This window comes from Canis aureus, chromosome 11 (genome assembly GCF_053574225.1).
Source record: "Canis aureus isolate CA01 chromosome 11, VMU_Caureus_v.1.0, whole genome shotgun sequence".
NCBI classification, from domain to species: domain Eukaryota; kingdom Metazoa; phylum Chordata; class Mammalia; order Carnivora; family Canidae; genus Canis; species Canis aureus.
In genome coordinates this window covers 43,049,924-43,064,313 of record NC_135621.1, presented here as the reverse complement: position 1 = coordinate 43,064,313, position 14,390 = coordinate 43,049,924, and the positions used below count along the sequence as shown (strand labels likewise).

The 14,390-nt window shown below is 35.4% G+C and overlaps 1 protein-coding gene across 1 annotated transcript in view; it reads left to right on the top strand.

Annotated features, from left to right (window-relative positions):
- The window catches only part of TMEM182 (transmembrane protein 182), a 59,514-nt gene extending 46,123 nt beyond the window's left edge, over positions 1-13,391 (top strand). The window contains exon 5 of the mRNA XM_077914919.1: positions 8,438-13,391. Coding sequence (XP_077771045.1) covers positions 8,438-8,658 — 221 coding nt within the window. The 3' untranslated portion in view covers positions 8,659-13,391. The remainder of the gene's footprint in view (positions 1-8,437) is intronic.
- The last annotated feature ends 999 nt before the right edge of the window (positions 13,392-14,390 follow it).

Genomic DNA, 14,390 nt, shown 5'->3' with positions numbered 1-14,390 from the left:
TTGTGCAGATGGATAAACCCTCAGGATCATTCTCTATCAATAACTGTTTCTCAAGAGAGTACAGAGTATTGGATAGACAGGGTGTTTAATGCCTACAATGATTATGCCAATCTAAGAAAGTAATAAATACTTGAGAATTCCAATAGACATTATATAGGAGTGGTTGACTAAATAAAAACATGAGGCCAGAAAATGAAAGGGAAGAGTCAATTAATATATTTGTACAGTAGGGATCCCTGGGTGGCGCAGCGGTTTGGCGCCTGCCTTTGGCCCAGGGCGGGATCCTGGAGACCCGGGATCGAATCCCACGTCGGGCTCCCGGTGCATGGAGCCTGCTTCTCCCTCTGCCTGTGTCTCTGCCTCTCTCTCTCTCTCTCTGTGACTATCATAAAATAAATAAATAAAAAAAAATTAAAAAAAAATATATTTGTACAGTAATGTGTGTGGTAAAGTTTGGGTAGCAATAAATATTTGGAAATCAAATAGATGTAATGAAAATATACAGATATGAAATTATAGTTATATAAGGTGTTCAGACTGTCGCAGAAAATTAGAAAAACATCAGTGGAAATTGAGTTTAAGAAAATGAAAAGTGGAAATTGTTTATGGTTGACCATTATGCATGAGCAGCTTTAAAATTTCTGAAATATGACATATAAAAATTAGCATAATTTAAATATAAGAGAAAGGTATAACTTTTAATGTAAAGAAGGACTATTAAAAGGTGCAAATTTCAATTATTTTTAAGACATTCTAATGTATTTCCCAGAAAAACTAACTTAGGGAGTGAACTAACAGATACATAATTACTTTGAAAGTATGTTGCGATGTAATGACAAGTCTAACAAGTCTTCAGAAAATGTAGAATTGGCAAATTTTCCTTCCCCATCATGTAATGTTTGAAAAATAAGTATGCATTTTAGATTCTGGAATGGATCTATGAGAATAGCCTACACTCATATCATGTTTCCTCCTTTAACCTGACACATTGGTTTATTAAAAGTTGAAAAAGGTCTCAAACACTGCAATTTTTAAGCTTTTTAGTATATGAAAAGTTAATACATGACAAAACGGTTTGAAAATATTGCGGCATTCAGTGTTTACATTTTATAAGTTAATACTCTCTATTTTTAAAACGTATACATAAATATCATGACCCTATATATAATTGTAATTTGCAGGCATTATTCAAAGTCTTTTATGAATTTGGGCCCCAAACACATACTGCTTATGGACTCCAATGTCATCCATATCATGAAGGAGCACTATTATTCCATCCCAAGAGGTTAAACCCTTGCTCATTCTCAGGAAGGGTCTAGCTCTTTCTCCTTGGTTGTACTTTTATATCCTTTAAATTAAAGGCTAGAGACACTCCCTAGATACCTGAGGGGCGACTGTCTTTCCAAAGAAGTCTCAGAAGACAAACATGCAGGATTGCCATCTGGTTCCTACCTTGCAGACCAGTTCACAGGGGTTAATTTTATAATGAAACTTCATAACATTCATTCATATGTCATATTTTGTATATTTCAAATAATACATAATGACAGTTAAAAATAAGAATCAAGGAACTGAGAAGACAAAGAGTCACAAAACATCCCCATGCTCCAAGCACTTGGAGAGTTTAATTGCACAGTGAGCACTATTGAACAGCTGTCAAAAGTTTTGTTGACAAAACGGATACATGAGGAAGAGAAGGGAAGACTGTTTTCTTAGGAGGGCTGAGGGGTGTGGGGGAAAGCCTGAGTGGGTGCGCTTCAGGTCACTGCCATAGCACCTGTAAGACCAGCGTCACTTTATCAGTTTGACGTAAAATCATGGTTCATAAAAAGATGTTGTTGCCTATTTCTTTTTTGAAAATCATTTGTCTGAGGAAATGTATCCATCATTTCAAGATTCTAGGTTTGAGTTTGAGCATCATGAACCAAAACACTCATCGTAGCTTAATTCATTGTAGCCAAAACCGAGAAGGAACCCAAATGATTGTCAAAGGATAAATTGATGAACAAACTGTGGTCTATTCATACAACGGGAATAACATGCAGCAGTAAAAAGGAAGGAACTACTAACACACGCACGACATGGGTAGTTTTCTGTCATCATGTTGAGTATGAACAGAAAGAGATAAAAAACTGCACACTGTAGTGATTTCATTTCTATGAGGTTCTAAGGGCAAGACTCTGCTGTACTGATAGATGCTTTGGGGAAGAGGTGTGAGGAGGCATGCAGAACCTCTCTAGGATGATAGTGAGGACTATGTTCTATTTTCAATGGATTGTGGCTACACTGATGGTTACATTTCTCAAACCATACATTCTCATCAAACCATATACTTAAAACTCCTACATTTTGCGCTATGTAAATTACACCTCAGTTAAAAAAGAAAGAGAAACAATGAACTTGGAGGGCTTTTGACCTATTAGAACAACCTGCAAACTATTGAGGCTTAATATAGTACCTTCAAATATTAGTGTGGACTGATTTCAGAAATGTTTATATGAAGAGTACTTGTGGGTCTTCTGCAAAGGCCCCTTGTGGGGACGTGGTCAGTTACGCTGCCCAGTGCTCCTATGCAGATCCGAGAAGGCACTTGTTATATGTTTCTTGGTGAATTGCTATATTTCCTTTTAGAAAATGATAGTAAATACATAGCTTATCAAACTTCCTTTTTGATCTTCCTTCTGGGCATGTCAGACCCAGGTTTACCATTCCATTAGTGCTACTATCCTTTGCATTCTTACCCATGCTCCAGATTTTTCTTCATTTCTATAGTTAGCACGAATCCTCTCTCTGCCTTTCTGGGATCTCCCCCTGGAAAAGTAACTTCGTTACTTCGTCTCCTTCCACCTCCTTGGAATGTTTTCCCTGCTATAGGATATCTTTGTCTTCATCCTAATCTGTTGTACCTGTTATCAGGGTATCCCTTTGAATTATGCCACAGGCTGGTTTGACCTTGGGACTGCAGACCTCATATCATCCTCTGAAAATAGACACAAGGAGTAAACTGATGCTATCATCCCTAAAATTTTATGAAGCTTGCTTTCTAGTTCTGTTTTTCTAGATGTGCTTGCTGGATATTGCCCTGTCTCTAGAGTACATGCTGCCTACAGTGGGAGAAAAGGCAATTTTTTTTTTTCTGATTCTAATGTATTGTTCACTGTTCACTTTAACTTCCTTCATAATGCATTTTCTTGACTACAGAATTCTTTGGCCATTCCTGTGCCCATTGAAAGCTAAAATGAGTTGCCACTGAATTTGTGTGCAAGCATGACTAAAAGAGGCTAATGGAATCATCTTAAATTTATGATTCTTCCCTAAGTAATCCAATAGCTGCCTGTGATTCACGTTGTTAAAACACATTTCAAAGGCAGTTCATTTATACCTAAGCAGTTAAGGATCAAGTTTATTATTTTTCAGTTATTCCAAAAGGCTTTTTGTTGTTGTTGTTTTTTTAAAGATTGTATTTATTTATTCATAAGAGAGAGAGAGAGAGAGAGAGAGAGAGAGAGGCAGAGACACAGGCAGAGGGAGAAGCAGGCTCCATGTAGGGAGCCCAACGTGGGACTCCACCCCAGGTCCCCAGGATCACGCCCTGGGCTGAAGGCGGCGCTAAACTGCTGGGCCACTGGGGCTGCCCAGGCTTTTGTTTTTTTGATACAGGTGGATATATTTCTAAGCAAGAATATAGGGGTTTGACATTTGCCTGTGTTTTTGAAGAGTTTCCATTTCTGTGGCTAACTTTTCCCTAGGAATGTGTTTTTAAATCTGGTTTTTATAATATAGTATACAAAATCTTTATGCTATGCCTTATTTTTCCATATTTGTTTCCATGAAATAATGAGGAAATCCAGTTTTATTTTTCAGTCTGTGACTTGATGTTGGGTAAATTCTTTTGTATTTTTTTTCCACATTGTGAAGATTTCCTTATTGTTTATCATTAGCAATTGTGTTCCTAATGGCCCTTAGTGACTATGTGAACTTTGTTTCAGAGAAAATGCTTTCCAAATCGAAATCAGATATTTAGAGGGAAAAGTTTTCAACTATGTAAGATGATCCATATAAAATCATACATTCGAATGGTTCTTTCCCATACTGCTAATTAATAAGAGAACCAACACATTATTCTTGTGACTTAATTATTGGTCTATGGTTTTATTATCACAAATCTTCTTGGGATTTGGTACCTTACTTTGATTATGCCTCCAGTGAGATGTTTTATTAATTTTTTTTGGTCTTCAAAAATTAGGTATTTTAAAATTTTAATTGGAAATAAATTATGCTTTCAAAATATGACCAAATTTAAATATAACTTAATTAAAAATAAATTATTACCTAAATATTAGCAATATTTTCTCTTCCTGCTAAAATCATAATGGCAAATGGGTTTGAAATGTAACTCACTTGTTACTCAGGACAGATATTATTTGACATTTTCATGAATAAGAATTCTTTAAGATATCAGGGGATAATAATTAAGTTTTTTCCATAGTATTTTCCATTAGTGTTTCTCCAAATGGGACTCTCCACTTGGTAGGTGGGCCAGATCAGCAATATTATTGTTCATTAATTGTCATAATAGCCCACCAAAAGATGTGTCTTTCTGGATGTATGAACACACATACTCTCCTCCCATCCTCCCAGCATGCACTTTCTATACACGTAAACACAGATTTCCCCCATGCTTTTTTTATTCATTCATTTTGTTTTGAAATATTTTCAGATTTACATAGAAGTTGAAACTCTTTCCACCCAGAGATTCCATTCATCTTTCACTATCTCAATGTCTTTTACAGCAAAAGTCTCCAGTCCTGAGACATGCTTTGCATTTAGTAGTTATGTCATCTGAATTTCCATCAGACCAGAATAAGTCCTACTTAGACCTTCATGACCTTGACTCTTCAAGAGTACAGGCCTGTGATTTTCTAGAATGTTCCTGAATTGGTGTGCCTGATATTTCCTTCTGGTTGGATTTATGCTCTTCATTTTTGGCTGTATCATTGCAGTGATGCTGTATTATTCTCATTGTATCTTACAAGGTGGTTAGTGACATCAATATGTCATGCCATTGGTGATGTTCACTTTGATCATTTTTGGGGATATTTTGGTGATATTTCAATATATAATTACTGTTTGCAATAATTTTACTGTTTACTATAAAATTACAGTATGAAATTACTGTTTTTCCCTTTACAATTGTTAAGTGTCTTGTGGGAAGAGACTTTGAACCTGTATAGTATTTATTTCTCATCTGAATTTTGTTTACTAGTTTTAGCATCCATTTTTGTTTCTTGCCTGAATTATTACCTAAATGATTGCCAAGTAGTGATTTCTAATTGAAATATTCCTTCTACATTTATAAGTTAGCATTCTCTAAGGAAAAGATTTCCCTTCTCCCTGTCTAATTTATTCATTCATTTATTTATATCACGGTGGGCTCATGGATTTTTCTTTTATTTAGTAAGGTATCATGTGTCATTATCATTATTTGTTTGATAGTCTGATCGCCTCAGAACTGGCTAAGGGAAGCCCCTCAAGCTAGCTTCTGAAACACTCCCGCCATTCCTAGAGCACATCTGCCATTCCAGATTTACCTTGTACTTTCCACTCCAGCCTGGATTCACCTATTTCTTTGAGATACCTGGTTCCTGGTATTTAGAAGCCATGATCCGGACACTTAATGTGCTGCATGCAACTGGGGTGTTATTGCTCTCAGATTCTCTCAGGACACGGAGCCAGGACATATATGCAGTTGTATATATACGAGTGTATCTTACACACACACACACACACACTTCTATATTTATCTATCCATCTATCACCATGAATTCACACTGATAGATTTAATTCCAAACAAACATCATTGGCTTTATTTTAGTTTTCCTCCTTTTCAAATTTGTAACTCCCTTTTTAGGCAGTGAATAGCATGACTCCAATTAATTTCAATCAATATATTTATTTGTTTCATTAGTCTACCTCTATGTAACAGTCTTCTGACTCTTCTGTTGGCCAAATGCCTTATGTAAAGCCCCCAACATAGAGTCTTGCTGCCACATCAGCTAAACATTTGGCCTTTGGTATAAATATTTTCCAATGCCCGTTAATTCATTTTCTTTCTGCCTATCTCTCTCTCTCTGCATGTGAGTGCGCACATGCACATATATACACTGGTATGAAATACTGGCAATTTAATAGGTAGGGAAACACTTTTTTAGCCCATGGGAAGATATAATTATAAACTGATATGATATAAATTAAATTGACTGTGTCTTCAGTTAGTGAACAATTAAAGATTGTAGTGATAGAAATGCCTATTTTCATTGTTTTCAGGATGTAAATGCTCTTCAAATAACAGCAATTTTAAAATATAAGTTAATTCTTCCTTATTAAGAATCATCCACATGATTACTTGCAATACATTTTTTAAAATACTCAATTCAGTAATAGGTTTTGCAACTTTTGAAAGAAAATATGCATAAGGCTACTGGTTTTTCACAAAAGCAACTTTCATTTTTTATAAAAATATCTGAAAGCATGAGAGATTCACATGATACTAGAGAGATAAGAAACATAGCAACAGATAATAACAAAGGTTTGCAGTGTGTTTGCATTAGGCAAATAGTATGCAAATAACTAAGCCAAACCTTTACATTAGGAGGGAACAGTGTCTATATATTTGCAGAAAAATGTATTGAAATGCACAGAGTTGCTCGACAACACATGGCATTGCCATATTGTTGTCAACATCTGAGGTACGGCTTTGCAAGTAGTTTGCTCGCCGGCTATGACTTTACTATTTCTCTCTGACATAGCTGTTGTTCAGTGGTTAAATTGCACTCTTCTGTGCTCCAGTATTTGCATTTACATTACAGACCACAGTGTGAAGAATGTTTCTTATTAGTGGAGCATCTCTGTTGATTCTTCATTGCTCTATAGTTCGTATCACGATTATGAGAAAGTTTAAGACTCACCTCGGCTTATTTATGAGCCCTTCTTCTTTTGTGTGTACTTCTCAGGATTCTTTATGCAATTGATGGCCTAAGAGAGAGAGGACATCCCAAATACTGTTGGAGCACAATTAACTAGAGAAGGGTGATTAATGGCTGGGCTCTTAAAAGATACTCTGTCCTGCCAATGTGCCTCCATCTCTGCTTCTAGTCACAGGGTTATGTTTACCTTTCAGACTGACTCGCAATTAGAATATGGAGATTTTATGCATGATGGTTCCATTCATTAATTCAAAGACTATAATAGGTCCTTGACATGTTTGGATTGAACTTTTGGGCAACTAGAAAATGACCTCAAGTATATTTTGCTCAGGTATAAATTTGAATCCCTCAGGGTGCGTGGTTTGAATGCGTGCAAGACCTGTCACTCACTCACCAATGAATCAGCTTAGCTGACTTTCCTGGGGTTGTAGCTCAGCATCATGGTGCTGCTCCCTTCTGTTATTTCAGTAACAGCCACATGGAAAAGTATATGCTTAGCAATATTCTCAAATTTTAGTATTTGTAAAGCTCTTCTGTCATAGTGCTCCCTCCCTACATCCGTCCGTTCTCCTTTCGTTTCTTTCTCTTGTCTACCAAGACTCTTGCTCTTAAACCTGTGGTTTTACATTCCACAGAATTTTTTCATTAATTGTTTTCCTCATTCTTTCCAGGCAATGTTGCCTTTATGCTATAGGTCAGTCTTTAGCATCTATATTTCAATTTGAAGGAATCATGTCTATTTTTTTACATTAGTTCAGTGCTTTCATCTCTGTTCTTGTCTGGTACTTACCTTAGCTTCTCTTTCATTGACAAAATTATCCACAGCACAAGTTGGCTGTGTTATAATAATATAATAATAGTCGGAAAGACCTGAGCTGAAAATCTGAAAATTAGTAGCTATGTTTGCACATACTTATAACTGAGGGCCAATAGTATCTATTTTGCCAATTCATTGTATATATTGAAATATATATTAAATATATTTGCCAATTCATTGTATATATTGAAATATATATTAAATATATAGTTATATATATTTAGTATATATTTTTTATATTTATAGTTATATATATAGTATAATACTATAATGTATTATAGTGTTCACCCCAAGTCAGGCATATAGTACAGATGGAAAGTGTTAGAAGAAATTCCAGGCAGGATCTTTGACTCTTATGTTCACAAACACCTAATACAGAGCCTGGCATACAGTAACTACTCAATAAATGCATGTCAGCTGTTGCCATTGTTCTTGTTGCCATAACCTGTCTCAATGCTATGAAAATTAAAGATAACAGTGTGCATATAAAGCACATAATAAAGGGTATGACACAAAGTAGGTGATTTGGCTAGAATGGTATTTTTAGAGACATATCATCAGGCAAATGATTGGTTAGCATTCTTGGGAAAACATCTTCAGAAAGACTAAAGGTTTTTTGTTTTGTCCTTCTCAGGCATCCTGTTTTCCTTGGTGGTGATGCTGTATGTCATCTGGGTCCAGGCAGTGGCTGACATGGAAGGCTACAAAAACATGAAAATGAGAGACTGCTTGGAGTTCACCCCTTCTGTTCTGTATGGCTGGTCATTTTTTCTGGCCCCGGCGGGGATATTTTTTTCTTTGCTTGCTGGATTACTATTCCTGGTTATTGGTCGGCATATTCAAATACATCACTAATCAAACTATTGCCACAAGCATTTTCTTGAGAGGTTTTAAGACAGAACTTTTTTTTTTTTTTTTCATTTTGTTTTGGTGATCCCAGCATAGAATTAGTTGTGAGCTTTTTAGTTGGTATTTCAATTTTGCTTTTACATTTTACTTGTAATTTCCTCCAATAGGAAAGTCCTAGAATCTTTCCAGATAACCACAGGTTTCCATCCTACGTAGGTGCTATCACTAACCTAATTCTCAAAGAAGCAGGTAGCATGGGTCTCCCTTTCATTGCACCGGTTAGGGGTCATGCAGGTCACAAAGGTCTGATAATGACATAACACCACTACCTGGGCCAGGGAAGCTTTGATTTAAAGTCTCCTTCTTGGCATTCACTTCGAAAAAATCTTTGGAGAATAATTAAGAACGGAAAACAAATGTTGTCAGAGAACTTATTCCATCTTTTCTCCACACACATGCATATCCACATACATATTCACTGACTCCTGTAAGCCAATTATTTATGACTTAAAAATAGATAGCAGTGTGCTTGTGGCGAGAGCCAGGCAAACACATCAGTTACAATGGGCCACAACCAGACTGAGAATGTGTACTTATTCCACTTTCTTACCAACAGGAGTTTGGTTATCTAATTATATTCACTGAATTGTGCATGCTTACAGAAACCTTAAACTATGTTTAAAAGTGGCAAATCTAAAAAAATAAAAATAAAAAAAGTGGCAAATCTGTACACCAAATTACACATAAAGCAGATTGGACTTTTAGGAGCTCAGTGGATTAATTGTAATATGTAATATGGTTGAAAATATGTAAAAAAAAAAAAAAAGCACCTTAGCTTAGTACTTAGTTCTGTTTGATATTTTGAAATTCTTATTTAAAATTATATGCTAATATGTTCAGCATGTGAAAATTTATTGATGAAATGTGCTTTTAATATGCACTAGCTATAAACTTTCAAAATATTTCCATATGAAATGATAATAGCCTTGCTTTATTAAAGACTATGAAATATTAACTTTTCCCAAGACTTTATGGGTTGTAGTTCTTCTGATCATTTGATTCCCTTAATTATTGTCTCTCAGTTTCTTCATCTTTACAACAGGTATTTTAACATTTACAGATCTGCTATTTCCTTTAACATCTTGGAAGAAAACTTTGTGCTGCTTGGTGGATAATTCTTTTTTATTTGCTGGTGTAGACATGCAGACATTTTGCATATCAAAGATGTTTGTTTGGCACTAATTTTGATTGAAATCAAATCCATCTGAGAAGTCCACTTTGCATTTGCATTTTGGAAACCTCCACCAAGGAGCAGTTTGGTGTTGGTGAGGGAACAGAGAACCCGCATGGTATGCGAGCTTTGTTCTGGACACAGCGTTTTACTCTGCAGCTGTTGTGAATACCTAGGGCAGGACTCAGAGGCAAATTAAGAGTGACCACCTAGAAGATGCTGTGGGATAGAGGGGCGATTGCTTTCCATTCAGCAGTTCTCCTGATGGAGAGATTGCCTGTCTTATGGACACATCTGTACTTTCCATAAACTTGTTTCAGTGGGAGGGATTTTTGGAGGAATAGCCACAGTCTGATGTATCTGCAGAATCATGAGGGCATTTTAGTATTTAGGGACAGATAGGACTAGCATGTGATAAAAACAAACAAACAAAAAAACCCACAAAAATACAAGACAAAAAAACATAGCTTCAGGGGTTTAACTGGTTTCTCAAGCCATCTGAGTTATATCATAAATGTTTTTTTATGCTACTTGCCTTTGTCTTTTTCTGTTTTCATTTTTATATTGCTCCATTTACTTCTTTGGTTTTGGCTTGATTATTAGAAAAATAATTATGGGTTCTGTTATGCATATTTACTGTGATATTAAGTTATGGCATGCCATTAAGTTTTCCAGACGATGCTAGATGTATTTGATTAGTTCATGTCATCTGTAAATACAATTCTTTTTTGTAGAATTTTGGAATGGAGCCTTTTTTCTGGTGTATTATATGTCATTTAAATTTCACATACAAGCTGCTTTCAGTAAAGGTTTGAATATTTATAAATTTCAGATGGTTATCCTCATTTTCTAATACACTTATGCGGCTACCATATATTTATCATAAGGCAATTGGCTGAATATCTGATGTGTATGACACTTTTACACAGATACATACTTTGGAAGTATTTCATAGTTGTAATGCATATCAATCACATTAATTCAGATGCATTTCCCAATCTACTTACCAGCAATCCGTGGAAGGAAGGAAGGTGAGTTGTTTGTGCTGTGTCAATAAGTAATATACTTTAAAATAGCAGAAATATGCCATATATTCTTGTAACAGCCTTATGTCTGATTTAGGATAGTATGTTTGTCTCTATTCAGTGTATTGACTAATTTTCAGAAGCTTCCAAATATCATGTTAAAATTTTATTAAGAGTGTTGATTTTGCATCAAGTTTCAATGTAACAAATAAGATGTCTTTTTGGTGACATTCTGGGAAGAGCAAAATAAAAGAACAGTTAGTTATGCCCTTGGACTTTGGAGAAAGCTCTGATTTTTCCATATTGTATTTGTTCAAGGAGTTCAGTTTGGTTGGGCAGCAGGTAGCATATGCAGTGGAACCAGCTGGACAAACCATACAGAAAGGCTGAATGATGGTGTTCAATTTGGAGGTTGCGGGTAAGACTTATAAAAAAAAAAAAAAACTACCAGGTATGCTATTACTGGCCATTTAGTCACTTTTATGACTAATATATGAAATGTACTTATTCAATTTAAATATTAAGTCCATGTATAAAGATGTATGGTGGATGAGGTGTCAGTATTTGGTTCTTGTCTATATACCTGTGTATCTTTCATCAACACATACTTGTGTATGTGTGTGTGTGTCTACCCAGAATTATAAATTTGAATAGAAAGAGATAAAGTGAATGATAGAAATCAATATAATTGAGATAAACAAAAATTTAAAAATGAGTTTTTTTGGGGGGATAGAAATAGAGCTTATGTCCCCAAGTACTATTTTTAACGTTTTTACTCAATTGATGATGGTCAATTCAATTTTGATGGTCAATTTGGTGAACACATAAGTTGACTTATAGTTTCATGAAAGAAAACAGATTTACAAAGAGGCTTAGAATATCATAGGATTAGACAGATATGGGGTGCTAGTAAAAATAAGCTGTACATACATCGTCAGGAGGGTAGCATTGTAGGGAAAGACCCACAGTGCTGGAGCTACATAGAAAAAAAATATATTAAGAGGATGAGTCCCCAATTTGATTTTGGTGGGATGCCATGAGGAATGAGGGGGCTCATACAATAGAGATGAAATAGAAACTACATTTTTGTTGATTGTTTGAAAGCATTAAATACATAGAGACATTTCCTCTGTGATGACTGAGGGTAGGTTACAGAAATTCCAGCAAAAACTTAGGAAGACAGTATACTAGATGTTAAATCCAAGGAGAGTGGGGAAATATTAAACATCGTATATATTATAATGAGCATAAAGCAAGCATAAGAACATTTAACTTTGTTAGCAGGGTAAGAGGAAAGGCAGAGCAAACATCCAGCTAGAACTTAGAGTTTCTGAGCTAGCTAACCAAGGCAAGTGCTAGGACCTCTGTCTTCAGGAACATGAAGATCAGCCTAGATTGGTCTTGAGGGGTGGGAAATATAAGAAAAAACACATCTGAAATGACAGTGGAGGAGTATTAAGAGCCCCACTCTGGCTTCTGAAGGGTCATTTTTTCCCACTACTGTGACTCTGACTGTGAACAGTTGAAGGGGCGATTGGCTGGTTGAACTTTATAAAATGATACACCTTTGGATATAGAGAATCATACGGTGTGTCTAACCATTCTGTTTTATTTGTAAGACATCTATAAGCAAATAAATTAGAATGATTTTGAATTCTTCAAGTAATGATTTTTTTGGTTTACACAAATGACAGGGCTAGTTTAAGCTGGCTTTATGAAATAAGTGTAGTTGGAGTAATTGGCATCCCGTACTGATCCTGAGATTATCTAGATAATTTAGGGGAGAGAAGGCTCACTGGGATAAAATAAGTATACATATAGCAAAAATTTTAATATTCCCATTCTTCTGGGAGTCCAGGAGTTATTGTGACATAATTCACTAAAAATGTAAATAGTTCCCCCTTTATGTGGTAATTGATTTTGGTTTTTTTTTTTAGCATTTCTTTTTCCATTTATTCTAAACAGAAACTGCCACTGTTGAAAAATTTTATCAATGCTTATAGATTGTATTGTCATTGTAAACTATCCAAACAAATAGGTATTTGAACAATACAGCTTTAAAAAGAATGCTATATATAGAATAATGCTTGTTGCTTCATATTTTGGTGTGGCATATATAGACACTATATGCAGTATTGATATATTGTCTTCATTCCCCCAAAATAAAAGGCCTTTTTTTTTTCTCAAGAATTTTATGGGTACCTGTAAATGCCTGGAGAAATGTCAAACAGAAGTTTGATTAACCTCTGTGTATGTATGTGTGTGTTGTAAACATATACCCACAAACCTATGTATGTTTATATTTACATACGTGTGTGGTATTTATGCATGTGTATATGTGGATTTGGGTAACACTACATATATATCTGTTAATAGACATGTCTGAATACACACATAAATGTAATACATGTATGTTTTAAAAATATTTTGTATATATAATATATACACGTTTGTATATAATAAATGCCTGTATTTATATCATATGTGCATCTTGCAAATATCTGTCTGTCTCGGATATACCTGAACTCTTTAGGCTTACTGAAGGGGACGGCATATTTTATCTTTATGCTATTATTGCAAACTTATCCCATTGGTGACTGAGGCATACAAGGGAAACTCAATAAATAGCATCTTAGCCTCTCTTCCTTGGATCCAGGGCAAATGTGATGATGCATGTAGATTGGTTGTGTCTGACCCTATGCATGCCTAATGGCAATGACCCTGTTTTTGAACATCTTCTAACAACTAATATCTGGCTGTTAATGAATATTTATTTAATTGTAAAATTTTTGCCAAATGAAATAATTCCTTTCTAAAGCAGATGCCTTACTTGATACCTTTTTTGAATCCCCCTTCAAAGGTTAAGCCAGCTGGATGCCTCATGAACTCTTTATCTGGGTTGCTGGTAGGGAGGATCCTCTGGTGTAGTGGGAAAGGTTTTAAATCTACGTCTGAAGACCTGCAATCCAATCCTGGATTTTAAACTTACAGTTTGGCAAGTTATGCCACCTTACTTTGGCTGAGTATATTCATCTAAAATATTTACCAGTTTACTCAGTAAACAGTTAATTGTGTGCATACTACGTGTCACAAATGGTGCTGCATATTGGGTACATATTACTAAACAAGACAGACATGGTATTTTCATTTTTCAAGCTAGGATTCAAGGACATAATATAGACAACAAGCAAATGAATAAAAAACACACTATGATTTATAAATTGTGATAAATCCTCTAAGGAAAAATGAACAAGACATGATGACATAAACCGTGATTACAGTCAGGGAGGTTCTTTGTAAGGAGAGAATTCTGAATTGGAGAGAACACCAAGTATTCTGATGCATAAAAGGTAGAAAGGGGACATCTGAATGAATGATGGCCTGAGAAGTTTTCAGGGAGGGGGACTAGTGGCAGAGGTCTGAGTATGGGAGAGTTTGATGTGTTCTAAGGATAGCAAGGTGGCTTGTGTGGTTAGACAATA